Below are 26,743 nucleotides of genomic sequence, written 5' to 3'. Positions count from 1 at the left end.
TCAATTTTAATTTCCATAGCTCTGGTTGGAAAAACAGTAAACCTAGTTTTTGAGTGCTTAGCATATTTTATAGCAAATTGGTTAATTATTAGCAAATTGTCATTATATAATATATAACAAGTAATTTAATTTGTTCTATGGTCAGTTCAATGTGGTATTACAAATGTTAAGTATTTCTCTCTTTGCCACTTTGAGAGCATTTGCGCAACTGGTAAAGGTGTTCAACATCAGCTGGACTTGTATCATTGACCAGGCAGCTGAATACCAAAGTTCAACAGTCCTTTATACTAAAACCTCAAGAGGGATGTCTCCAGAATGGTGGCTTGTAGAAAGACAACAGGAATGTTGTGTAGAAAATTGCAGATCCTTACAAATGTACTCTACCTGTACTCTGATATGGTATTCCATATTTTATACCAGCTGAGGTGAAAAAAATCAAAACCAAATGTACTATATGTATAATTGCAAGGTGTACAACTGCCAATTGGATTTCAGAGTAATGGTGTAGGATGTCACAGGGTCTGGAACCCAAGCATTAGGACAGAAAGCATTGATTTAAAGCAGGCCAAAATAACAATGGAGGACTTACCAAGATAAGGAATACAGGGCACCATCTTCAGGGAGCGGATGTATTCTCTCATGCGGGTGTAGTTCTCTTCCTTGGATGTCAGATAGTTTAGCTTCTCAAATGTGGCCTTGTCTTTCCTACTGATCAACTACAAGAACAGAGAAAAATATATTGTTAGATTTCTCCTCCTCATTCCTAACTGCAATGTTAAAACTCACATACTGTTGGAGCTAGAAGCTTATTAATAATGGAATATACACAACAATTGTTTCCAACATATCTCAATGGTTATTATTGCAGTAGGCAGCTGTTCATTTAAAGTGAGCTAGAGGAGGTTTGCAGTGTGTCATCCTAAGTGATTCAGACATATTTGGCAAAGTCTGATTTTCTTTCTTGCCAATATGTGACCCAATTCTGTTGTTCAGGCACAAAGTAAGTGATTTCAGTGGGATTGGTTTCCATAAATTGTAAAAAACAAAACAAAAAATAATGAAAAGTCTATGGAGTATGAATCAGACGTGTGCCAGAAACAAAATAAATAAATAAATTACAGACTTCCACATTTTGATGAGATGCCAGCTTTCAGTGTGTGAAACAAAGGTCAAAGTAAAAAAAGAAGAAAAACATGTTGTTGTCTATACACATGTAGAGTATGCATAATGTACTGTTGAGCAGACACACAAAGTATGTTAGTGTGTCATGCTACCAGCCAAAAACACATGGATGTGGTCAAACGTGCATGAAAACCTCCTAGACCACCTAAGTTTTCACCCAAAAAAGACTCTTAGGAGAGCACTCTAAAAACTTGTATCTGGTTAAGTAAAACAACTGTGTTTCAATGGCTGGTTTCATTTTGGATCCATTTCTAAGTAAGCAAAATACCCAAATCCAAGCTCCAAGGCTAACAATTCTCTCATCCAATCTTTTATCTCTCCATGCTCTGTTTTTATTAGAGCACCAAAGAAAACATTTATGTAGCAGCTTCTCATTTTTAGTTGCTACTGCTCGTCTCTTTTGCTGGTTAAGGGGCAGATTATATCAGCTGTAGCTAATTAGTGTTAAAGACATAAATAACTTTCCCAAAGGCTAAAATGAAAGCTTAGTCTGTAGACTGGTTAAGGTGCACAAGCTGATTCCTGTATTGAGCCAAAGATTTGTTAGAGAAAGAAGCACCACTATTTTTTGTGTTTTCGTAGTTCAACCATACAAAGAGTGATGAATTTTAAGTGAAGCAATCTAGGTGATTGCGATTTGCAACACATCAGTATCAGTAGTTGGAATTCGCTGGTTGATTTATTGATTCACTGAGAATTATTCAGCAACTATTTTGTCCCCAGTTAATAGTTTATGTCATTATTAAAAGCAAATATGTCAAACATTCCCTGGTTACGGCATCTAAAAAATGAGGATCTGCAGCTTTTCTTTGTCTTAAAAATAGTAAACTGAATATATTTGGGTTTTGAACTGTTGGTAAGACAAAACAAGCTATGTGAAGACATCACCTTGGGCACTGAGAAATGCTGATGGGCATTTTCACTTTCTCACATTTTTATTTTATCAGTATTTCCCTCAAGTAAACAGTGAAAAATAAAGTGTAAAGGTCAGCCATTATTACAATGTGTCAGACGCATAATCAACAGTTCATGTCTTCTCCTGCTTAGCTCATTTTCAGGTCGGAACTGCAGGTGGTCAACATTATTCAGTCTTCTGCTAGCACAGATCAATGTTCTTTATAACTTCAGTTATGTAAAAAAGATTAAAAGCCGAACTTATGTAGATTTGATAATGGATCTGATATTGGATTCAGATTTGTAATTATGCTATGAAACCCCATCCTCAGCTACAACAGACAGTAGAAACGCTACAAGATGCTAGGCTGCTTCCCCACTCAGAAAACCACATTTTCAAGTAGTCTCCACGTAGTTGATTTAACTTGGCAACCCTGAATATACAACCCCTTTCTGCTCACTAAAAATGTAATATAATATCAATGTTTTTAAAAGCCTTGTTGATATAGTAACCTTCTCTGTGTACTGGTCTATAAAATCATCAACTGAAGCAAGCCTTCCTGCTTAACATACAGAGTATTTCTCCATGTGTTTTGGCGCTGATGCACCCACTTTTCATGGTCTCATATTCAGTGCAGTAAAATCAGAAATCATGTTCAAATATTAAAACCAGGACCAAAGAGTTTGCACTTTAATAGCCTGGAAAGAGAAGACATGGCTTACAAGAACTCACAGCTCACAAACAGCTGTTGGTAATGTGGAACTAATCATTCAAACACCCCGTTTGGAAAAAAGGCACAAGCCAGCCACACTTTATTACTCATAAACATACACAATGGCATCTGTTTGTGGTAGTGAAAAATCATTTGGACTGAAAAGCCAGGCACTGCATTGTTTATTATCTTATTTTCTTTGAGGGATGGTCATCCAATTTGATCCATCTAAAACCAATTCTCTGATCTGTCCAGCAGAATATTATGATAACCTGAACACCGAGGTCTAGAAGAGCAAAGACAGACAGCTTTAAAATCTATGATAATTCTAATATTATATACACGATATCTCCTGTCTGGAATGTTTCAAACAGAAGAAATAATTAAAAAAAACAAATCTTGCACTGGAAAAATCAGGTAGGGTATGAATTGGTGGTTAAAGTTCTGTTACCTGACCTGAACACAGCAGATCATCACAAACTACCAGGTTTCAGGTTAGCTTCCAGCTGTTTTTGGATGTACAGCTGCAGACTCAATTTGGATTCAAGACCACAATTTCAATATTGTGGTCTTGCCCTATCTGGTTGTAACACTCTGTGTTTGTATGTGTCATGTGCTGCAAGCAGGCAAGAGCAGTAATGTCCCCAGCACTGACCAAAATCCAATTTTGTCCCTACTTTCATTGACACATCACTATTGGACAATCGCTTTACAGTAACTCATCACAATACACTGACACAAGTGGAGAAACAATCAACTGCTGGGCATCAGATAGTTATGCACAATTAAACAAATATATCTTTTACAAAAAAAAAACAAGAAATGAATAAATATATAGATCATTAAATAAGTGAGGCATTGTTATTGAGGCAGTAATGACTATTTCATGCATAACCCTCAACAATACGTAAAGCTGGCCAGTACTTACCGGTGAACTGTACTGGCACAGTCTGTACTCTGTGGCAAATCCTGCTAGCCCAGCACAGCACTGTGTGATGCAAGTCGGCTCATCTGTTTATGCTCTTGCCTGCCTGCTTCTGTTTTTCAGCTGCTATAGTAGTTCATGGTATATATATATAATGATGACGTTACACAGACACTTAACCTGAGGAACCACTGGACATACTGTAAGCATATCTAACCCCAAAACCTGATGGAGCCTCTTTCAAGTAAATGTATTAATTTACTTTCAACTTCTACTAATACATTTATGTTGTGAATATCAGCAATATCTCTTTATGTCTCTATAGAATTTTTAAATGTAATATGATTTGCTGATACCAGCACTTGTGTTTTTCCACTTCAAGACCTGCATAAAGCTAATGTCTTACCGCCCAGGTTTTGCTGAGTCTGAAGATGGGAGCGCTCTGCAGAGCAGACACAACGGACACCAGAGAATGAAGGTTGTTCAACTCCAACAGTTTCTGGGAACAGAGACAGATGTTTAATGAACAGGATGCACATGTCACCCTAGGTTTAACATGCAACTTCACACGTCTGTTAGCACTGTAGATGATGTACTTGTAATAACCCATGACTTCAATGAAAGAAACCATAAATATCTTTAAAAACAAGAGTGCCCAGATGGCTTAGGTGTGAACACGCTGACCATGAACAGAAACAAATCTGACCAGCGACCTTTGTTGCAACTCTTTCCCTTATTCTGTAACCAATGAGCTATGTAAATGAAAACATACACTAGGTACTTCACTTTAAAGCATAAAGCTGTGTTTTCTTATAGTCAACAAATCTAACAAGTATTGTACATGTCCAAAACCTGATGATATCTTCTTTCTCTGTGCAATAGAGCACCATTGTTGTCTAAAAACTATTAAAAACAAACACATTAATGAGCCACACTGTTGCACTGGGTGACATGTTCCTTCATTACCATGAACACACACACTGTAGTTTATTTTGGCTCAATCCAACACACACAGTACTGCTGCCAGAAATACTCACAAGAGAACCTAATATGGATTCATCTGCTGCTGAAAACAGTCCCCAATAAATGCACTATTTCCTCCTGTTTTAGTTATATTGTTAAAGGGCTAGCATTGGGTAACACAAGAAAAATGATCTTTGGGATGGATCAGGGTGATGGTGGGCTCTCCTGTGCTCTAAAATTATTCAGTTCTATCTCCTCTGTCTTTTTAAGTAATTTGAAATTTTTAAATTCGCACCTCAAGAGTGAGCGGTGTTAAGACAGAGCCCGTTGCTATGTCACACCAGAAAGTCAAATCAAATTTGCAGGAAGCTTTAGCATGAACCCACCGCCGCCCAGCACTATGCTGAGTGCGTACAATACTTCTGTAGTTGGAGTTTGCATTTCAGCCAGATGACAAGCAAAGCAGGACACTCGAAGTGTTGCTGGTTGTTCAGCAGCTAAGAGGTCTTTATAAAGCCTTCCTGAGGATGGAAATTTATGTCAGGAATGGCAGGAATGGCTGAAATTTATGTGTTTTTTATTTTAGTAGTGACCAGCTGTTTTAGAAAATTACTGAGCCTTTTCTAAAAATGAAACTGCACATTGCACACAATTTTACCTTAACCTTTAATGCCCACAGCTGGGTTTCCACCCATGGCTATGTGAGTCCCACAGTGAGTTGCCACTATAAATCTACACTTCCCCATGGAAAGACAAAGGCCTTACATGGAACACATACCCCCATAATGTCAGTGGGGCACTACAGATGAGGGGTTTACAGAGTGTAAACACTATACAGGGATCAGTGAATGAATATTATTGGTTCTATTGCAACCACTGTTCGAGTACAGATGGCAGTTTTAAAGATTATTATTTGCATTGGTTCTAACAGCCAGTTCCATTTTTGATCCAGTTTCTGGCAAAACACCTAGATTCATTCAGCTTCAATGCGAACAAATTCCAAATCTCATACTTTTTATCTGTCCTCACTCTTTTCATTGCCAAGGAGCAACAGAAGACATATAATGTACATAGCAGGCTTCTTATTTTAACATTAATTACTAAAACCTATTGTGTTTCTGCCAGCAGAAGATGATTTGTCATCTTTTAGTTGTAGTGATTTTAGCTTTTTTACTTGCAAATTCAATTTAATTGAATTCACTTTAATGACCATTCAGCCAAGCTGGTGGAATCAAACACTTGATTCAAGTATAAACTATACATGATTTCTATGATGAATACTTTTAAAAATGATCTCTTACTTCTTTGCTTATGTCAGGACCTCCTGCGTTTCTCAGATTTCAATTACTTTTTACACTCCTTTGCAGTAGTTGAGGCCCTGATCCATAATTTCAGAGTGATTCTCTATGGTGACACATTCTGGGTTTGTGTATTGTTACAGTCAGGTACATAAAGGGTGCATCAGTCAATATCTTTGCAATTTGCCAAGAACATTATGTCATGGTTCCACGTTTCCTTTCCATCCCACACTCTGACCTCGGGGAGAAACTCATGCTGCTACTATTCCCTGATCGGACCACAAGAGGAGAAAAACCATTTTGTTTCTGCCATCAGTGCGTCTGCTTTCTCCATTACTCCTCATATACTGTAATAAAGTAGCTGGGGTGCTCCTGTATGCTGCGGGCTCACAGAATATAATGGATTCTGTGTTGAGATTGCTTTCCAAGCAACTAGCAGAGACCCATGAAACAAAAATCTACACTGAAACACTAAACTATTTCCTGCTTGCTTCCACTTCTCAACACACATCCATGTCTGATGATGGATGTTCTTATGACCCTGTAAAGCTTACAACACGTCACATTGAGATATCTCTACTGTAACAACAATGGAGATGAACAGCATGTTTTTGTCTTTTGAAAACATATTTCAGTTTTTAGAATAGTTGATCCAGTAAGAACTGTTAACAGAGAGAGACGAAAGTTTCTATCACCAACTGCGATATTCAAAAACTTATTATTTATTACTTATTACTTATTATATTATGAATAATGTTTTAACTGAACAAAATCACAACTACTTGCATCTCAGGCTGCAAAATAAATCATTAGTTAGGATAACACATACACACCCCTCAATTTAACAACACACTGAATCAGTGTTAAAGAACTAGTGCTCATAATGTATGGCATTGTTAGTGCACCATTAGGCAATATTTTTCATAAAACTACTTTCATTCAGGCATTTGAACTCACCTTTGCTATTTTGACAAAATGGCTCAGTATTTCTGCTCGGATTTTCAGCGTCTGGGCAGTTAAGATTTCTCTCACCAGCCAAAAGCTTACCTGAAACATAACAATATCCAAACACATATTTAAAAAAAATCTGCAATAAACTTTTATAAATTACATTTTATGTTCATATTTTTCATCTTTCTCATATATCATAAATTGCAATTAATATTACCTGCCATCTGACTTTGATTTTGTACAGTTATTATTAATGCAACAGTAATTGTTACATTAAACCTGCATCATTAATTTTTTTGGCCACTTGAGGGCAGTGCAACAAGCTGTCAACGCAACACTTACATATTATCATTTCATAATAGTATATGTAAATGTGCTAGCAAACAGTTGCATACTTTCACATCATTCATGCAATCATGTTTAGGTCCTCCTGATGAATATAAGTCTACTTATCTGTCTCTTTAACTGCTGAGACCAAAACAATACAGTAAAACCAAAACAATGAGCTGAAAGACACTAACAAGCACTGGGGGTTTGTGGGTTTGTCTCTACAAGTGAACCCTTTGACATTTCACACTAATCTGAAAATATTAGATTAGTGCAGCTTTAAAGATGAATAAAACTATATTAGGGAAGGAAAAAGTTTTTCATTTGTTCTGTCCTAGGATTTTGCACTAAAAAGTGAAATTGAGATTGAGCCCTACAACAATAGTATCCACTACTGAATCTTGTGATCAATCCACTGATGATATTAAGGATGATAAATGTCCTGTATCTTTGACTCATGTCTATGATAACAAAATGAAGATAGATTGTCTCACTGGAGCATCTTTTAGACCACAGACACATACTTGTTGAACAAACTGGAAGGGTTTCCCATCAATAATAGGCTACAGTAATATTGGTTCATGGGTTGGTATGAAACTGTACAGTATTTCACTTGCCTTTATGATGAGCAGTCAAGTCGCACATCAAGCATAACTTATATGACTCTAATTTGTTAAATGTAATTTCTGAGAAGTAGAAGAAATCAGATGAGGAAGTATTTGTTTTAGAGATCATGTAAGACACACCTGGTTGAACCTGCGTGTGAATGCAACCACATTGGGAGCCAAACTGTGTTTCTCTTTCCCATTCCATCCACAGCTGGCCAGCTCCTGCCAATCAGAAAATAAGACAGATGAGTTTTATCAGACATCTGGACAATGACAATACCAAATACCAAATTTCTAGACCAGAGCTGGTGACATTTGATCACTTATTGATTAAGTTAGACAATGTTCATGAAAAATCATTATATATTGTCAGTGTTTCCCCTCTGAACTGTTGCCTTTGTCAAGGTGGGAAGGAATATAAATGCAAATCCCCCTGTGAGAAGCCATGTGGAACCAGCCTCTCATTGCCAGACTTACTGTATCAACACACTGCCTTTGCTGAAGAAAGGTTGGCCTGTTCTCACTGTCATTCTAAGACAGTTGGAAACAAGACTAAGACTGCTCTACAGCCACTGTATCTTAAATTTGGAGCAATATTAGCTTATACAAACCAGCCTCTATATTTTATGTTTCACAGCTTTCACACAAAATCTCTGATAGAACATGGTAGTAATGACCTGAGCAGCTACTTTAAGTGACTTTAGTTAACTACAATAAAAGCAATAAAATTTAAAAGATAGCATATTTATTATTTTAAAACATAATTGCAGTAATAGTGCAGGAAAGGAAAGAAGACAAATGACACTGAGTCTACAGCCACGCTTGCAGCTCTGTGAAGCTGTACTTAAGTAGTGTACTCCCAGTGGTGCTTTGAGCTAAACACTAATGTCAGCAGGCTAACATGCTTACAATGACAATGCTGACATGCTGTTTAGCAGATGAAGTCAGAAGTTTACCAAAGTCAGCCAGACTCATCCTCTGGGGAACATGAATGTCTGTACAAATTTCATTGAATCCATCAAACAGTTGTTGAGATATTTAAAGAATGGGTTCACAATTTTTCAAGTGTGTCGTAAAACCACAGTCAGGTGTCCATATGAGCAGTGAAAGAGGTTTTCCTCGCCGTAATCATTCCTACTGTTCATACTGGCTATTAAAAGAGCCCCTTCAAATGTGCTTTCAATGTAAGATAGATAGATAGACAGAAATAGATGAAGAGATGTACTTTTATTGATCCCAAACTGGGAAATTCTTGTGTTACAGCAGCAGGTTGTCCAGGTGTCGCATGGGAACAGTAAATACACAGCAAAAAAAAAAAAAAAAAAAAGTACATATAAACACTAGAGAGAGATAGAAAAATATATCTATTGAAAAATAAACACATCAAATAACAAAATAAAATAGCTCAATACAATATTAAAAAAAAACATAGCACACACTACAAATATTATAAAATATATAAACATAGAACAACATACTATATACATTAGACAAGTGTGCAGAATTGTTGAAGTTTTAAAAATGCAATAGAGGTAGAGTAGGAGTATAAAGATGTGCAAATTCTCCATGAGCAAAGTTACTGAAGGAGCACAACAGAGTGGGGTTTGGCTGAGACAGAAACTATAAAGCTGAGAGTTCCCTGTTAGACAGAGGTGAGTTATTGCTTTGGGCAGGAAAGAATTCCTGTATCAGTCCTTGTGACAGCGAAGCTGAACCAGTCTGTTTGGGAAAGTGCTCCGCCGTCTGTCCAGTAGGTGGTGGAGAGGATGGTCAAGATTATCCATAATGGGTAGCAGTGTGTTCAGTGTCCTCTCCACTACAACCTCAAAGGTGTCTGGTTTGCAGCCAATTACGGAGCTGGCCTTCCTAATCAGTTTATTAAGTCTGTTGGTGTCACCGGCTCCAACGCTGCCCCCCTAGCAGACTACAGCAAAGTACAGTGCACTGTCCACAACAGACTGGTGGAAGATTTCTAATATCTTGCTGCACACATTGAGGGGTCTCAGCTTCCTCAGGAAAAAGAGTCTGCTCATGTCCTCCTTATATACGGCATCGATGTTGGTCTTCTAGTTCAGTCTGTTGTCGATGTGGACACCCAGGTACTTGTACTCCTCCATCATGCCAACATCCTCTCTCAGAATACAAAGGGGTTGTGTAGCCATCCTCTTCCTTCTTAAGTCGATCATCATCTCCTTAGTCTTGGCCACTTTCAGAAGAAGATGACTTCTTCCAGACCACTCCACAAAATCATCTACCAGTGCTGTGTTCTCCTCCTCCCACCCATCACTTATACACCCAACCACTGCAGAGTCGTCAGAGAACTTCTGCAAGTGCTACAACCTGGAGTTGTATTGAAAGTCTGAGGTGTACAAGGTGAAAAGGAAGGGAGACAGCACAGTCACCTGTGGAGCCCCTGTACTACTCTCCACCATTTCAGACAGAGCACTGTCCAGTTGGACAAACTGCGGTCTGCCTGTCAGGTAGTCAGTAATCCAGGAGATGGTGGACGTGTCTAGCCTCATTGCTTGCAGCTTCTTCTTCAGTAGCAGTGGCTGGATGGTTTTCAATGCACTGAAGATATCAAAGAATGTGATTCTCACAGTGTAACTGGTTGAGCTTGCTGCAGAAGGTAGATGATGGCTTGATCCATTCCCAGATGAAGTTGGTAGGCAAACTCCAGAGGGTCCAGTGACGATTTCACATACGGTCTAAGGTGGGCCAAAACCAGCCTTTCCAGCACCTTCAACAGAGATGAGGGGGGCAACTGGTCAATAGTCAGTGAGGCCAGATCGAGTCTTCTTCTTGGCAACAGGAACCAGGCAGGACGCCTTCCACAGCACCAGTATCGTCTCCTGGTTCAGACTCAGGTCAAAGAGGTGTCATAAAATAGCAAATAGCTGGCTGTCACAGGTCCTCAGAACCCTGGGGCTGATACTGTCAGGGCCTGCAGCCTTGCATTGGTGGAGTCTCTCCACCTGTCTCCCAACCTGGCCAGTAGCCACAGTCAGGCAGGGAAGGGGGCTCGTTGTCTCAGTGGAGGAAAGGCACATCAAAGGTGGTTTGGTATGGGACAAAGGAGCTCACCAGGGGGGATCTGAATGTCCAGACCTGAAGGCTTACTTATTATTCAGAACTACTTTCAGGTCACTGGTGATCCAGAGTTTGTTATTAGGGAAGCGAAGTACAGTCTGAGCTGGCAAGGTGGTGTTTTCACAGAATTTTATGTATTCTGTAATGCAGTCTGTAACACTGCTGATGTCTTTCCCATGTGGCTCACAAAGCACATCCCAGTCTGTAGACTCAAAGCAGTCCTGCAGTGCCTCATTAACCTCCTGACTCCACCTCCTCACAGTCCTTGTGAGGAGGTGGACCCAACAGGCTGCCATTGGACAAGAGGGACATACTTTGGTGTCAGCAGGTCCACGTTGTGATCAGATCTGCCAGAGGGGGTAAGGGCAGTGGCACTGTATGCATCCTTAGCATTTGCATACAGGAGGTCTAGTGTTTAATTGTCTCTAGTGGGGCAGTTAACATACTGATAAACTATAGGTAATGTTTTGCCCAGTGTGATATGAGTCCCCAGTAATGGCTACAAAAGCATTGGGATGCTGAGTTTGAAGTCTTGCAACAGTGGAGTGAATGGTGTTGCATGCTACCTCTGCATCAGCTGATGGAAGAATGCAGATAGCAATAACAATGGTGGACGAGAACTCCCTCAGCAAATAATATGGATGCATTCCCACAGCTAGCGGTCAATCCAGGCCACAGAAACGTTCCGTCACATTAACATGTCCACCTTTTACTCACATACAGTGCAATCCCTCCTCCCTTCTTCTTACCGCTCCATATAACGTCCCTGTCCGCCCAAACAGTCCTGAAGCCAGGCACAGCCGCACTATGGTCCGGGATGTGCGAATGCAGCCATGTCTCACAAAATGCTGCACTCACAGTATTCCTTCTGGGTCTTGATCAGCGCACCAAGCTCGTCCATCTTATTGCCTAAGGACCTCACATTCCCTATAAGAATCACTGGAACGGAAGGTTTTTATTTCCTCTTCTTCGCTCTCCACTTAGTTCCAGCTCTGCAACCTCAGCATCACCTCTGCAGCTCCTCCAGGATTTCAGGCCTTGCTCCAGACAGTAGCACTGTTTACTCAATCAGCTGACCACGTGAGTAAACAATGGCCTAACTCTTCTTTGCATGGCTCCCCGTTACAAGAATGTAGAAAGTAACAATGGAACCACGTGAAAAATCGCAAAACAAAAAGTAGCCATTGCCAGTCAGTCACTGAAATGAAATAGTTGAAAAAACAAAACACCAAACAAGAGCTGCTGGCTACCACCCAGCACAGCGCCACAGTGTGTCCACCCAGTCATTAGTGCAAAAATGTACTTAAAAGTTTATCTGAAGCTTATATGATGCTTCAGCAGTCTGAGTTAGTCATATCAAGTGGATATCTGCCACATTTACAGTCTTTTTAGTATCAAATTCCCTCTTTGAGTTTCCTCAGACAGTTTCCTTCTTGAGCTGTGGTGGAAGTATAGTAACAAAAAGAGGGACTTTGGCACTAAAAAGACTGTAACGTTGAAAGATATCTACTTGATTTGACTCATTTGCTGAATGAAACGCTGAAGCTTCATATTAGCTTCAGATAAACTTTTAAATATATTTTTGCACAGAAGGAGGACTGTGGACTTACTCACTTCCATTGTAAGTACATTATGAAGGGATCTTCTAATGGTCAGTATGAACAGGAGGAATGATTACAGCAAGAAAAACCTGTTTCAATGTTCAGTTGGACTCCTGACTGTTGTTTTAAGACAGACTTCAAAAATTCTGACTGACAGACAGGCAGTCAGACAGGGCCATCCCTAGAGCTATGTCGCTAGCATGGATAAAGAAACGGAAATCACATGAATGGTTGGGACTTGGGACATGTGACAGCACAAACCCTTGGTGTGACACTGGTCCTCTTTCAGAGACATTATAGTTAAATGCCTGAATGAAAATAGCAAGGATTAACAGCCATGCATCCACCAGTGGAAATTCCCTTGCCTTTGTGCCAATTTAAATGACTTTTTCATTCTTTCTTTGTTTTTAACCAGTGTTTGACAAGCCTAAATAAAGGGATTAACAAAAGAACACCTCGCCATGACAGGAAATCCCCCAGAAATCCAAATTCCATTATAAACAAAATTATTTTCATTAGGACCAATCTTATATTGCTATGCTGGACACAGCTTATCACCAGGACATCTGATTTAACAGCAAAATTCTGATGATTGAGGGTTATTTAGAGATGGATCATCAAGGATCCGACTTTGTTATGTTTCTCAACTCATTTGCTCAGATTCTTCTTTAACTTGGCACTGTGGATGTTTTGCGTAGTTAATATTTGGTAGTTTAGGGAGGCACAGAAGTCGTTACATAGTCACATGTTTCATATACTATCAATTCCCAGTTTCCTCCTGCAGGGTTTCTGACAGTGAAGGCACCCCACCTCACCTGAAAAAAGAGCACCTCTGCATTTTTATGAGCACATCATATTAAACTTATTAAGCTTCAGGGAAAACAAGAGAGAGAGCAAAGGCCACATATTTAAATAGTGAGGAGGATATAATCATTTTAATTTGTCAATTCTATGTTTTATTATTCAGTTTTTTTCCAATTCAATTTAATTATATAATCATAAAAAAAAGTAATCTCAGGGCACTTTTCACATAGAGCAGGTCTAGACTGCACTCTTTAATATACAGAGAACCAACATTCCCCCATGAGCAGCACTTGGCGACAGCAGCAAGGGAAAACTCCCTTTTAACAGGAAGAAACCTCAAGCAGAACCCAGCTCTAGGTGGGCGGCCATCTGCCTTGACCAGTTGGGTTGAGAGAGAAAGGGGGGGGGCACTTCAGTTTTCACAGGACTTCTAGTATTTCACAGTTCTATAATGTAATAATGATCGCACTTTTTATAATGTATGTAGAAGTGGTTAATGTGTACATTGGAAAGAATGACAAAGAGGTAGTTGTGTGCATATTCCCTACTGTATTCAGGCCAATATGCAGAATAGAGAGTCCGCACATGTGATTATAGCTCCCAAAATCTTCAGTGGACTGAAAAAGGCAATGTTTTATCCCAACTCGGTGTTTTCCTACATTTGGAAGAATGAACATGAAACCATTTGACTGTCTCCATCCTGTCATAAATCTCTCTATGTTGTACAGGCAGTCTGAGTATTGGAACAGAGCTTTTATCAACTTATTATAAAGCATTTTCAAAATGTGGAAAGTATCTAGCTGCTGCTTCTGCTGTTAACTCATACTGATTTGTAAGAATAAGAGCAAAATTATGTCACCCCATTCTTAGAATTTTGACACTTTTAAGACCAAGACTTTACTCTGAATAGCTTTAAACATACTGGTCCAGGTCTGTGTTTGTTGAGATTTTCCCTAACAAGTGAGTAAGGAAAGGTCATGGTGATGTGGCTGTAATTGTAGCCTTCTGGAAAATTTAAAGGAACATGTTGGATCAGTCAACTGAACCATTCAGTAGGTACTTATGAAAGCTTCAGCTTGTATTAATTTCTAATTATCAATCCTTAATGTCTCTACCATCTCTACCTGGTTCTTTCCCCTCTCTTCAGTCTGTGCAGAGCCTGATGTGGTGGGAAGGAAATGCTTCAGGGCAGAGCGGTGACTGGAATTTCATTGACTAACCAAGGGTATGTGGAGTTTCCAGTGGAGAGTTCAAGCACTAAGGCCAGTCTGAGTTCAGCTGAGTGGCAGCAGCTGTGAAGGCCATCATAGCAGCATTACCAGTATTAGAAACAGAAAGGTGACTGGAATCATTCTGTGGTGAGGGTTTGATCTCTGAGGGGTTCCCTAGAAAAGACTGTTGTACATCCAACCTTATACACATGAATCATGCACAGTTTGAGAAGGTCAGAAATAACAGATTATTCTTAATCATCAAATGAAGAGTCCCCTTGATGGTACTCTGTTGCCTGGTGAGAATATTCAACAGACACTATGACCAAAATTACTGACAAATCTTGGTTTTCCTCCAAGATGAATATGTGATGTTGGAAGAATTCATTGTTATAACTGGAAATAATACTCAGGAGACTAATCATTAAACAATATGTGTCTCTCTTACCTCTGGCTGGATTGCTTTAAATACTGGTGCATCCATCAGGGTGATTTGGCTCTGAAATAATAAATCCACATTACCTTTCAGTATGCAGGTGGTTAAACAGTGGTATATATACATGCAGTTTTCAGACATTATGAAAATATGATACATAGGTTTATAAGTCCTAACTGGAAATGATGAGTTGGTTATAACTGCCATTGATGATAATAAATGGGCTGCTGTATATCTGCAGCTTCAAGAGGGCTGCTTTTGCAGTTCAGCTGGTAACAACCTCAGTTCCTCTAATGTTTACTAAATCCTGGCTAAAGACAATTTTAACTTTTCTTTTCTTTTGCAAAAGTCAGGTCTCTATTTTCATTGCAGTGCAATGAGGTTGGTATATTCCTGACCTGAAATTTGCCCATCTGTGTGGTGTCTTTTTTTTTTTGGTGTCTAGATCTATGCACATGTTGCACAGAGCTGGGAGGAAAGTAACAAACAGGTAGGAGGTTCATTAAAATGTAGCAGCACAAAGTGAGTTGTTGGTATTTTGCTGGAAAGTGGGTAGTTGCACATAGAATAGATGTCTCACAACCATGTCTGTTTTCTGGAGAAAAAAAATACTCAGTTGTCAAATTGGTGAGTTAAATACTTGCAGTAAATGTGCAGCAATGATGAAATGAAATACTGCTTAACTTTACTCTTAAAATGTAAAGAAAACCATTTTAATTAAACACTCTCCGTTCAGTAGATGTGTTTAAATCTGAAAAAAAAAAATATATATTTAAGGTGGTTGAAGCAGGAACATAGTGCTGTTACGCAACTGTCCACTGTGTTCCTTAAATCACCTGAAAACAACACCAGGCTGCTACAGAATAATCACACAGACACTTCTACACACATCACACTGGTCAGTTATAATGTATTCTGTCTGTTAAAGAGGGTGACATCAGATGACAGAAGTTCATTAATCCTGTTCATTAATCCTGTGTATCATAATCTCTTTTCCAGCTTTTATAAAGCAAAAGTATCATTTCATGTTTTATTGTTGAAATGCATCACAGTGCAAAGGCTGTTGTATCACATTTATTACTAAACTATGTGACCATCTATAACATGAGATTAAGGCTGCAATTAGCAGTTATTTTCAATATTGATTAATCTACCAGTTATTTTCTTCATGAATTGATTATCAGTAAATAGTGAAAAATGTCCATTCTAAGTTCTCAGAGCCTGCTACTCTTCAAAATGTCTTATTTAATATGACCAATAGTCCAAAGATAATTGGTTTATTATCATTAACGAGTATGAAACCAGAAATATTATTTAGGTAGCTGGAACCTGTGAATTTTTGCCATTTTTGCTTAAAAAAAATTGCTGAAACAATTATTCAATAATCAAAATAGTTCCCAATTCATTTTCTGTTGATCAACTAATTAATTTATTGACTAATCGTTACAGCTCTACATGACATACAGTGGAAATGTAGCTGAATTAGTGTCCAATTGACGTTATCATATAAACAGCTTCAGCACATTTTTTATCATTTATTTATATCGTCACTGCACAAATCAAATCTTTAAAGACCCACATAGTGCCTCTGGCTGCAGGTTTGTGCTGCTGTGTGTTCATGTTGTGCCACTATATGATTGTCTCTTCATTCATTGAGCTATTGTCATCATGCTTCATGTTGTGATTGCAGTATTTATTAATCACCACATCCTCTGATCTATATTCACCTTCATCCAGCCCTTTAGAACTTTGCCCTATACTTTGCAAAAAAACCCATACCAGGCTGAAACAGCTGCTTGCTGCTGCTGCTGGAAACTAGGCTGACTGACACATAAAAGCACAACTATTAGATAAAAGAGGCAAAAAGCTCAGAAAAGCAGTAGTGTTGAGAGAATTCTGTGTTTGTCACTGCATTAAACCCTTTCACATTAGTCATTTGATTCAATGTTAATATACCAAATAGCTATATAATTTACCAAGCAGCTGCTACTAGCTCTACGCTATCAGCATGTTTTTTAAATTGATTCTGAGTGACCAAACTCCTCCAGCTGATTCTCATTAACATGTAAAAGTTGTGTAATAGCGTGCCGTGTCTTTAGATGTGATTCCTGTTGAACGCAGTACAAACACTTCCTGACATTTGAATCATACTTACAGCAAATTCCTCGGGCGTCACCTTCAGCACATCGAATACGACGGCATCATAGCTCTTGGCGTAGTCCACACAAGGTCCATCCAGAGAATCTGAGCTGCTGCTGGCCTGACACACACACACACACACGTTAACCCATCAGACTGACAGCCTTTCAACAGTGCAGTTTAACAGTCTGGACCCTGCTCTATGCGGCTTCTAACAGCTTCTGACACATTTGTCAAAGTGTTTATTGTGTTTTACAGAGCTCTTAATGGAGTTAGCACAAGTCAACTTTACTTCATTCATTCAGATTCATAAATTCTCATTATGCACTTTATGAAAACTGTACATTCACTGCTCACCAATGCCTCATCAAGAGTCCATTCACAAATGTCCTAAACATGCTCAGTGCCTTTCTTGATTAATTGCCACCTTCCTGCTCCTCAAAGAATCACACCCCTGTTTTACTACACCCTGTTCTAATGTGTCTCCCTCTCTTTACAGTATCATAGAGTCTGGTCCATGCCGCCTGTCTCAGTATTAAACACAAAAGTGAGCTATCAACAGAAAAAAATGACAGTGAAATGACAGGCTTTTAATCCCTCATCACAATCTCCAAATCCAGATAGAAATGGCAAATATTCCCGCTGACTGACACCTGACTGAACTCTATGAAAGAGAGAGTGATCCAGGAGAATGGTCAAGACACCATCATCATGAGAATAAAAACATTCATATCAAACATGATACAAATATGATTAAAGGTCTTAAAGCAAATGTACACATTTTCAGTCAATAAGTCTCAAACAATTACAATGAATAGTAGAAATATCAACCACTCATTTCATATATGTATTAGGGCGGGTGCCATAGGTTAACAAGACACTAGGGGGCATCATTATAAACATATATAGTGTATCCAATATAGAATTAATATACACAGAAATAGAAATAGACTAAGAAGAATATAACATGCCATGTATGCATATAGAACCTAGAAGAAATGAGACCATCATCCTCTTATGATGATGGTGTCTTGACACTTGTGAATGTGATTAGATGATTGTGATGTCACTGGTCACATTAGGCACATTCCTGTGGGTATTTGCCTGAGGAAGACCTGTAGTCAAAAGGTTGCAGATAAAGAAAAGGGAGCTCTGAGTCAGTGTGCAGGGATTCCTTGACTTGAGGCTGACATAGTGTTTTGATAGATGACTTTAACCATTTATCAGTTATCAACCAAAAATACCAAATATTCTTGCTGTAAAGCTGTAATAACCTGACACTCAAAAACACACATAAAAACACAGATATAGCACATTTAACAAGTGACATACAAACTGAGAGGACAGAGGATGGAGAAGATGGTGAGAGGCAGAAAATAGCCAAAGCATTTTAAATGTGGGTATACCTAACAGAAGACACTTCAAAAATGAATAGAACTTATATAATGTGGTTCACCAGGTTATTATAGTGAATCAAGGATTCCACCAAGTAAAAACAGATGCCGTGTTCCTGGCATATTACCCATTTCAAATTATGATAATACGGCACAAATGCCTCTGATGTTTCTCCTGGCCTGTTTATTTAGCCGTGATTCAGTCTGCTTTGAAAGTTGACTTTTTATCCTTCCTGGACTAACAGGCCTCAGCTCTGGCATTTTAATCAACAAGACCAAATGGAAAAGACTTTTTTTTTTTTTTTTTAAATGAAATACTACTTGGAAAAAGAGAACAATAGGCATGCAAAAAGACACATGCATAAATCATTTTTAGATCTTTTGGAAATAGACCAAAGCAAGTGGTCCACTGGTGGAAAAAACAGCTTTTCTGCCCAGTTAAGGACAGGGTTAGCTGAGCAACAGATCTGCTCCATCCATCTAACACTTTGTACCAGAGCAGGATTTCCTGCACAATCTTTCAAAGCAGTCTCTCAGCTATGTACCTTTCATTTCGTGGTACTGCACTGATTGAGACTATGTCATTGTACTAGTTACAGCCAATTGTACCCATAATTACACGGTAATCAACTGCTACTCTTTTTGATTGACAATTAACACTACAGATCCCTATCTTATATAACTTGTAATGCATATAACAACAATTAACTGTGAATCTAGAGATAATTATACATACTTATCTAATGTAGTTCACATAAATGTAATTCTACTTTCCTCCTAACTTCTATGACACATGTTTTCATTTTATAGAAACCAATCGTATTAAGCAGCAACATTCTAATGCATGTGAGAAGAACAAAAAGTATGAGAATCAACAAGTCTGTGACAACATAGCACTTCTTCTAAGAACCCAAAATGTTCAATATTTAATAAATAATGTTATTAAATAAATAATCATATGGATAGTATAGACAAAATATATGTTAAATGTTGTATACACAGTATATATATATATATATATATATATACAGTTTGTTTGTTTTTTAAAGAAAAACTGTTTATTGCAGAAATATGATTGGCTGTCTGCTCACTCACACAAAGCCAAACACATAACTAACTCTGTCCTGTAGACAAAGGTTGTAAAATATTCTAGACACTTTTGAAAAAGTAAAAAAGAAAAAATCTAATTTTAATTTCACAATTTCATGGTTATATCATCTGCTGCTGTGTCTATATTGATTCATACAATTATGATTAATGAGTCTTATTTATATAATTATTATTGAACAGCCTCACCAGTGTTGGGGATAAGAAATGTTGACTGATCACCAGCACAGATTGTTACATATTTTGTGTAGAAACTGATATCTAGGTTAAAGGGTGATTCAGTCTGACCAGATCATTTCTGTCGATTAGAGTTAGACTGATAATCTCAACTATACCAATGACAACATGTTATAATCATATCTTCAAAATACAATTCCACTGAAATTTAGAAAACAATATATCAGCACTAATACTGAACTATAGCTAACTATCAGTCAGAGAGTCACAAAAACATCATTCAAATCAGCCCCTTGGGATGAAACCAGGGCTGCAATTAATCCATTCATCCGCTGATTATTTTCTCAATTCACTGATTGATTATTTATGTCAGAAAATAGTGAAAATTACAGTTTCCCAGATTGCAGGGTGTTGTCTTTAAATGTCATTGTTTTTTGTCCAAACACCAGTAATGAAACTCAAAGTTATTTAGTTTATTATTGTAGAAGACTAAACATGAAGATGCAGCCGCCATTTTTGGCCATTTTTGCATGAAAAATGACTTTATATTACTGGCCGCCACCTTTGTTTAAAATTCCGATATGTGACGTTGACGGAACAAAAAAGGCAGCGCACACCAGCTGGAGTTATTTGGTAGTTCATCTTCAAAAAATGCAGCAGTTGCAAGCACTGTTTGGTTTAATGACTAAATAATTAACTTTGCGAGACAAACTTGAAATATATTGAGAACTTTTTATACCGTCACTCAGAGACTAATGTTAACTGATCGGAGCAGTGAACTCCAGCAGTAACAAACGAGACCAGCTGACCAACACACACTTCAGCATCAAACAACCTAAACCAACTCTGAGGTGAAGAAAATAACTCATGATCAGTCTGTTTCACCTCAGAAACCCTCGCTCAATGTCTTAGACAGTGATGTTTTTCCCCACAGCTTATGGACAGTTTTGTCTGTCAAATTGTGATTTTTTTTTCCACTTAAGCACGCAACACTCAAAGGTTTGTGACTGCGCACACAAACTGTATGCCGCAACACGCACATTCTCCGGCCTCTACCACCTTTGTCTCAAAAAATCCTGGGAAAAACCTGTAATTCACTGTGTTCCTTTGGAAAGCATATGAGGCATATTTTGCTATCCAGCTTCAGTTTATTGAACAGCTTGGAAAAAACAGCTTTTTACTCTGTTCTGTTACTGTCATCACGGAGGAAAAAGTAGGTGACTGCACTGCAGTCAGAACAGGAACAGTACCATGTCATGGTTGGCTCCTGTTGTAATCACTAATGTTGGTGATTTCTGCTGTACAGTCACATAATGTTGCTCCTGCAATGCTGGCTCGGTCTACCTTTGGCTATCATAAAGACTAATGTTAGGCAAAAAGGAGAAAATGTTAGTAACATCAGCTGCTCGTGAAAAACTGCAAATCACAGTGACAATGAAAGCTTTACAGCATGCAGTTTGGTCCAAGAGGAGGAAATATTCATTAGAGTATGTAACAATAAAATACTGTATCATATCAATGAACAGAAGAAGAGCGTGTTGTTACCTCTGAGGTGACTGAGTTGATGCTGGTGCCATCCGAGAGCCCATTCCTGCGATACATGCTCACAGAGGGACTGGTGGGATGCACAGGTCAGGGCGACAGAGGCCTTTAGCTGGGTGCCACACATAACCTCTCATCCACCTGCAGACAGAGCAAACAAGTCTTTAACCTCTTCAACCCTGATCTGTTTTTCTGTACATTTTTCCTTTATTAGCTTTACAGTTGCAAATACATGTGTTATGCAGCTTACTTTACCCAACTTAGGTATTTGATGCTTATGCTGAGTAAAGTTTTTACTCCAAGATGCTGTGTTTTTTTTTTTTTTTTTTGTCTGCAGTATTACCTAAATTTTAATCTCATATGCACAAAATTCAGCTTGACTAATACCTTTGGAAACATTGACTAGAATTTAAATTCATGTTCTGTAATTTTGAGCAATGAACAAAAGGATGAAAAGACCAAAGAGAAGCTGTTTAAGTTCAAATGTGGGTAGATAGTGCAAGTTTACATAGTCAGACACACACACACACACACACACACACACACATATGCAAGCATACATCTATGATATCTCCCTGACTTTTCCTGAAGTTTAACACCAACATTGACCACAACAGGCTGATACTAAGCCTTGTGTTGAACTGTGACCAGGCTCTGGTAATATTCCAATGTTATTGTATATCAACATCTTTTGGTAGAATCATATTGTGATGATATAATCAGATAGCGTCTGAGCTGATACGCAACAGTTTATTGTGTTGAATGACGTTGAATGTGTGATCTTGCATATATGAGCCATATTGAGATATATAACTGGATTCTGGGATATTTTGGGCCTCTTTCTCATATACCTCATATTTCCTAACTATAACCTCGCAACACTTTCAGTTGAATAAATCTGCAATGAAACCCTACTAGGGATTTTTTACAAGCTGCTGCTGTCCCCAGCAAGTCCACAGTACAAACTGATGACAAATCCAGCCATACTGCAATGAAGACATCATTTCATGGTTTTATCCTGCATTGCTTTTTATTATTTTTAAACAGCTAACAGGAGAGAGAAAATAAAGGGAGACAGAGATGTTGTCCTCAGCTTGATGGAGGTATCAGGGTTAATAGTCAGCACTACAGCTGCAACAGTTAGTCAATTAATTGATTCGTTGCCAACTATCAAATCAATCAAATTCAGTAATCGATTAATTGTTTTGAGTCATTTTTTAAAGAAGAACATTTCCAAATCCTCTGATTCCAGCTACCTAAATGTGAATATTTTCTGGTTTCTTCAGTCCTCTATGATAATAAAGATCAGAATCTTTGTGTTGTGGACTGTTCTTTGGCACAAAACAAGACATTTGAGGACGTCACATTGGGTTACGGAAAAGAGGGATTGACATTTCCCACCAATTTCTGTCAACAAAAGATTAATCGATGTTGAAAACAATAGTTGTTGTACGAATTGCAGCTCTAGTCAGCACCTTCGCCCCTGGGCCACCGGGTCACCTCTGACTATGCATTCTAACAGAGATAAGAGTCCGACTTTTTCAACCATACAAGAGCTGCATGTGAAAAGCAAGGCCACAAAATGAAAACAAGTCTCTCACATGTTCCTAAAAGTTTCTAGTCCCAGCAGTGAAGACAAAAAGAGAAATCCACCCACATTTAATCAAAATGTTTGCTGAAACTATGGTTTGTGAGTAGCTGAAGAATGAGAAGAGGCAAATCTGAGAAACTAACATGAATATAGGAAAGTATGTGACTTTTTTTTTCCTAATAATGAAAATCTGATTACATACACTGGTCCACATTTTTTTTTTCTGCAAGGTCTGCACACCAGTTTAACTAAGATACTCTGAAGCAGAGAGCTAATAAAACCTACCACAAGAAGACATACATGCAAGCAGACAGAGTAAAGGACCTAGAAATAATAGACAGATGATAATATCAGCAGTACCAGCAGACTGGCTGTCTGCAGTACTAAGATGCCCTCTAATGTGAAACTGAAATTCTGCATTTGTGTAAGAGCACTACCGAGAAATGCAGATGCACTGCACTGAAGATCAGTTTACTAGTAACAGAGAGTACAACAACTCAGCTCTATAACTTCTTCAGTGGCTCTGAGGGAGTTTTGTCAAGTATGAGATAATAACCCTGATAGATGGACATGGTGTCATGGCAGGGTCAGAGTTATCTCAGCTCGGGCTTGGAGACCAAGTAACAACAACAAACAACAACAAAACAGAACGCCTGTGTTACAAACTGAGGACGTGGCCATTTAATTTGCGCTTTTGGTATTTTTTGTGGCCAGGCTTGCCGGGCGCACCGGTGACGCACTTGGATAGAGAGGAACAGAAAAAAAACACATTATAGGTGGGCGTGTTGGAGGCTGTGACCATCACAGGACTTTCTCCGATATGATGCACTGACAGTTTGAATCCTGTGGAGAGTTTTCCTCTGAGGAGACGTATTATTGGCTGGGTCACTGAATTTCAAATATTAATACAGCAGCTCAAATTTACCACCAAGAGCAGATGATGTCTCTTTAATAAAACTGAATTCACTTCTTTGGACATGTTGATGAACCAGTAATCACCATGCTTAATAGCGATTTTACTTGGCATCACAATGATCTATACATTAACCATCCACAGTTAAATAACACTGTAGTGCCATACATAAAATAAAAGTAGAATTTACCATGTGGTTTAGAATTTTGCATGTTTTTATAATAAAATTTAATAATAATAATAAAATTATTATTATTATTAAAGTTTAAATCCATTAAAAAATAACTGCTGACATTTCGGGAAGGAGGAAGTTAATATCTAATAACGTGTTAGTGTTCCCTGAACAGTAACACACGCATGTGGCCATCAGATGGCAGTATACACCAGTATTAATCCTCCAGCCACAGCAGGAGACCCTCACTGTGTCCAGCTCTATACAGCTTATAGTGTGTTCACACTGGTAGGAGAAGAGTGTCAGTACACTCAAGCAATCACTATACATACTAAAAACACTTGTTGATGGACACAATGTCCCACAATGCAGTGCACAAAGGAAATGACAGAGCCACTACTGTATTCATTCCTGTCGATACACAAATGGTAAAGAATGCTGATTTCTTATATACAGCGCCAACTGCAAAAAACAGTGTAGTATAAGTTAATAAGTATAAGTATAGGTTATAAGTTAAGATAAGTTTTGCATTACTAGAAATGGAAAAAAAGGTGAGCTGAGTATTGAGACAGTGATGCTGAAATGCATGAATCTCTGAGCAGTTCTTGCTACATACAATTAGCTACGCAGAAACAGCTTCAGACACACATGTTCCCTCCTCTACATGGCAGACACACTGCCAAATACACAAACTGAAGATATATGTGTCGGAATGATGAGCAGGTTGTGCTGTATGTGAGAGACTAAAAGAAAAAAAAGAGTGAAATAAAGAGTGAGGAGAGATCAGCCAACCCAGCACTACAGTATAATCTGTTCATTCATCTATCTGTCAAACAATATGCCTCTCTTGTGTAGTGAGAGAACTACACAACACAACTCAGAAATTCATTAACAGACCTTGAAAAAAGAAAACACACATGCTGTCAGGTACAGTTCCTTCCACCGTACAGCACTCTTACATTACTAACATGCCCATCTCTGCTTACACTGTCCATAATTAAGCCCCCCTCACTGAACAAACACCTTTGTAGAGGAGTCCCTGAGAGCTTTGCAAAAAGGGGTCACAGCTTAATTATCTCTGTAGCAGCATGGTAATCAAATTTTAAGGAGGCGTCATGTGTGGCAGGGGATGGGAGGAGGGGATAGAAAGAGTCTATGAGGGCTAACAGCAATGGTTGCTATAGCAGCTATATTACATTACAACTCCTCTTTTCTATCTGTGGACACCAACTACAAACCTATTCCAGCAAAGAAAAAAATATATATTTCAACTTCAACTATTTTAAAACATATTTAAATATCAGTTTACTCATCTCAAGCAGTAACAAAAAAAACTGATGATGTCATCCGGGTTATCTCTTACAGAGCTTGACCAAGATTAGGGAGTAAAAGTCAGGATATATTGTCCTTTGCTGATTTGCTGTAACTACATGTCAGGACTACAGAGACTATGGACATACCATGTGGAGGCTGATTTCTCCTACGAGTTTCTGATGCCAGTGCAGATTCTTGAGTGAAGACTGAATGAAGCAAGTTGAAAAAAAGGTTAATATCTCCTAATTTACAGGAGCATGCAGCTAACAAAACCATCTTCACCATAGGGGTTGATGAAAAAAGATTCACATTAGTATCACAACAACACTGAATCAATTCACAAATGACAAAATTCTACCACTTAAATAACACCAGCTAATGATCTTACGATGGCAGAACAAAACAACAAAACACACAACTCTTTTTTCTGTCTTACTCCATTACACACACAGAAACAGAAAACATTGAAACAGTGATGTTAGTCACTTTATGACACTTTGATTCCATTCTTCTCTGGCAGAAAACTGGAGGATGCTTCCACATTAATGCAGTTCACTTTTTTACTCTCACACTTTTCACTGCTTTTTCCTGTTTGCCAGACAGTGACCCTCGTCAACACCTGTCAGTTATGTGTTATTTTACAGTTCAGTGGATTAAGGACATGAGTCAATGGTTTGGCACACAGTGCACTCCAGTAAGTCTAAAAATGGAGCCTCCCTTTCTATTTTTTTCCCCCAATCAAGAATTAGTTTTGAATCAAATCATGAGATTCCCTAAGATACCTTTACTCCACTACTCTACTGCCACTCTATTACAATGAATGAAAGAACATAAATATGGCAACTGCATGCATAGTCTCATATTCAGTAATGAGAGAAGACTGACTTTTCTATCGACACTCTGCTGTATATCACCAAGTGAATGAAAGAATGTAAACGCAGTTACACACAATACATCTGTCCAGTGTTGAGGTGGCCACATCAACAATCAACATATGAAGTCCAACTTGTAAGAACAAGGGATGTATTTGGTCAGACCGGTAGTAGTGAGTGTGTCTTTGTGGAGGTAGGTGTGTCTGTGTGTCATCGGGGTGGTGTGGTAGTAAATGAGGTCATCTTCTGCACCTGTTTGTCATTCAGTTTTGTTTGTAACAGAGTGGGTGAGTAGGGACCGACAATTTCTGTTGACTACTATCGCTATATTGTTGTCCTCTTTATAACATCTATGCAGAGCATGTGAGTCGTCAAAGTGTTGTTTTTTTTATCATCGGGTCAAATAAACACCCTTAAAAGCAGCTACAGACTAGACTCATGCTTCTTGCTTGGACACAGCATGTCGGACAGATCTCCCTACATTAATCCTCTCAGCAGCCAATGGTTACATTTTTTGAT

At 38.5% G+C, this 26,743-nt stretch overlaps 1 protein-coding gene across 2 annotated transcripts in view; it reads right to left on the bottom strand.

Moving 5' to 3' along the window:
* The window catches only part of LOC121885275 (ras-specific guanine nucleotide-releasing factor RalGPS1-like), a 121,262-nt gene that overhangs the window by 81,166 nt on the left and 13,353 nt on the right, over window positions 1-26,743 (bottom strand). Inside the window, exons 2-9 of one of the 2 annotated variants that reach the window (XM_042394572.1) lie at window positions 25,499-25,558; window positions 21,366-21,503; window positions 17,159-17,263; window positions 15,016-15,066; window positions 8,000-8,083; window positions 6,933-7,022; window positions 4,121-4,213; window positions 590-716 (exon numbers count right to left, since the gene is read on the bottom strand). In XM_042394572.1, the coding sequence (XP_042250506.1) occupies window positions 590-716; window positions 4,121-4,213; window positions 6,933-7,022; window positions 8,000-8,083; window positions 15,016-15,066; window positions 17,159-17,263; window positions 21,366-21,422 (607 nt within the window). In that variant the 5' untranslated portion in view covers window positions 21,423-21,503; window positions 25,499-25,558. The remainder of the gene's footprint in view (window positions 1-589; window positions 717-4,120; window positions 4,214-6,932; window positions 7,023-7,999; window positions 8,084-15,015; window positions 15,067-17,158; window positions 17,264-21,365; window positions 21,504-25,498; window positions 25,559-26,743) is intronic. The other variant, XM_042394571.1, reaches the window with a different exon arrangement.

This window comes from Thunnus maccoyii, chromosome 19 (assembly GCF_910596095.1).
Source record: "Thunnus maccoyii chromosome 19, fThuMac1.1, whole genome shotgun sequence".
Classification (NCBI taxonomy): domain Eukaryota; kingdom Metazoa; phylum Chordata; class Actinopteri; order Scombriformes; family Scombridae; genus Thunnus; species Thunnus maccoyii.
This window is presented reverse-complemented; position numbering and strand designations above follow the sequence as displayed.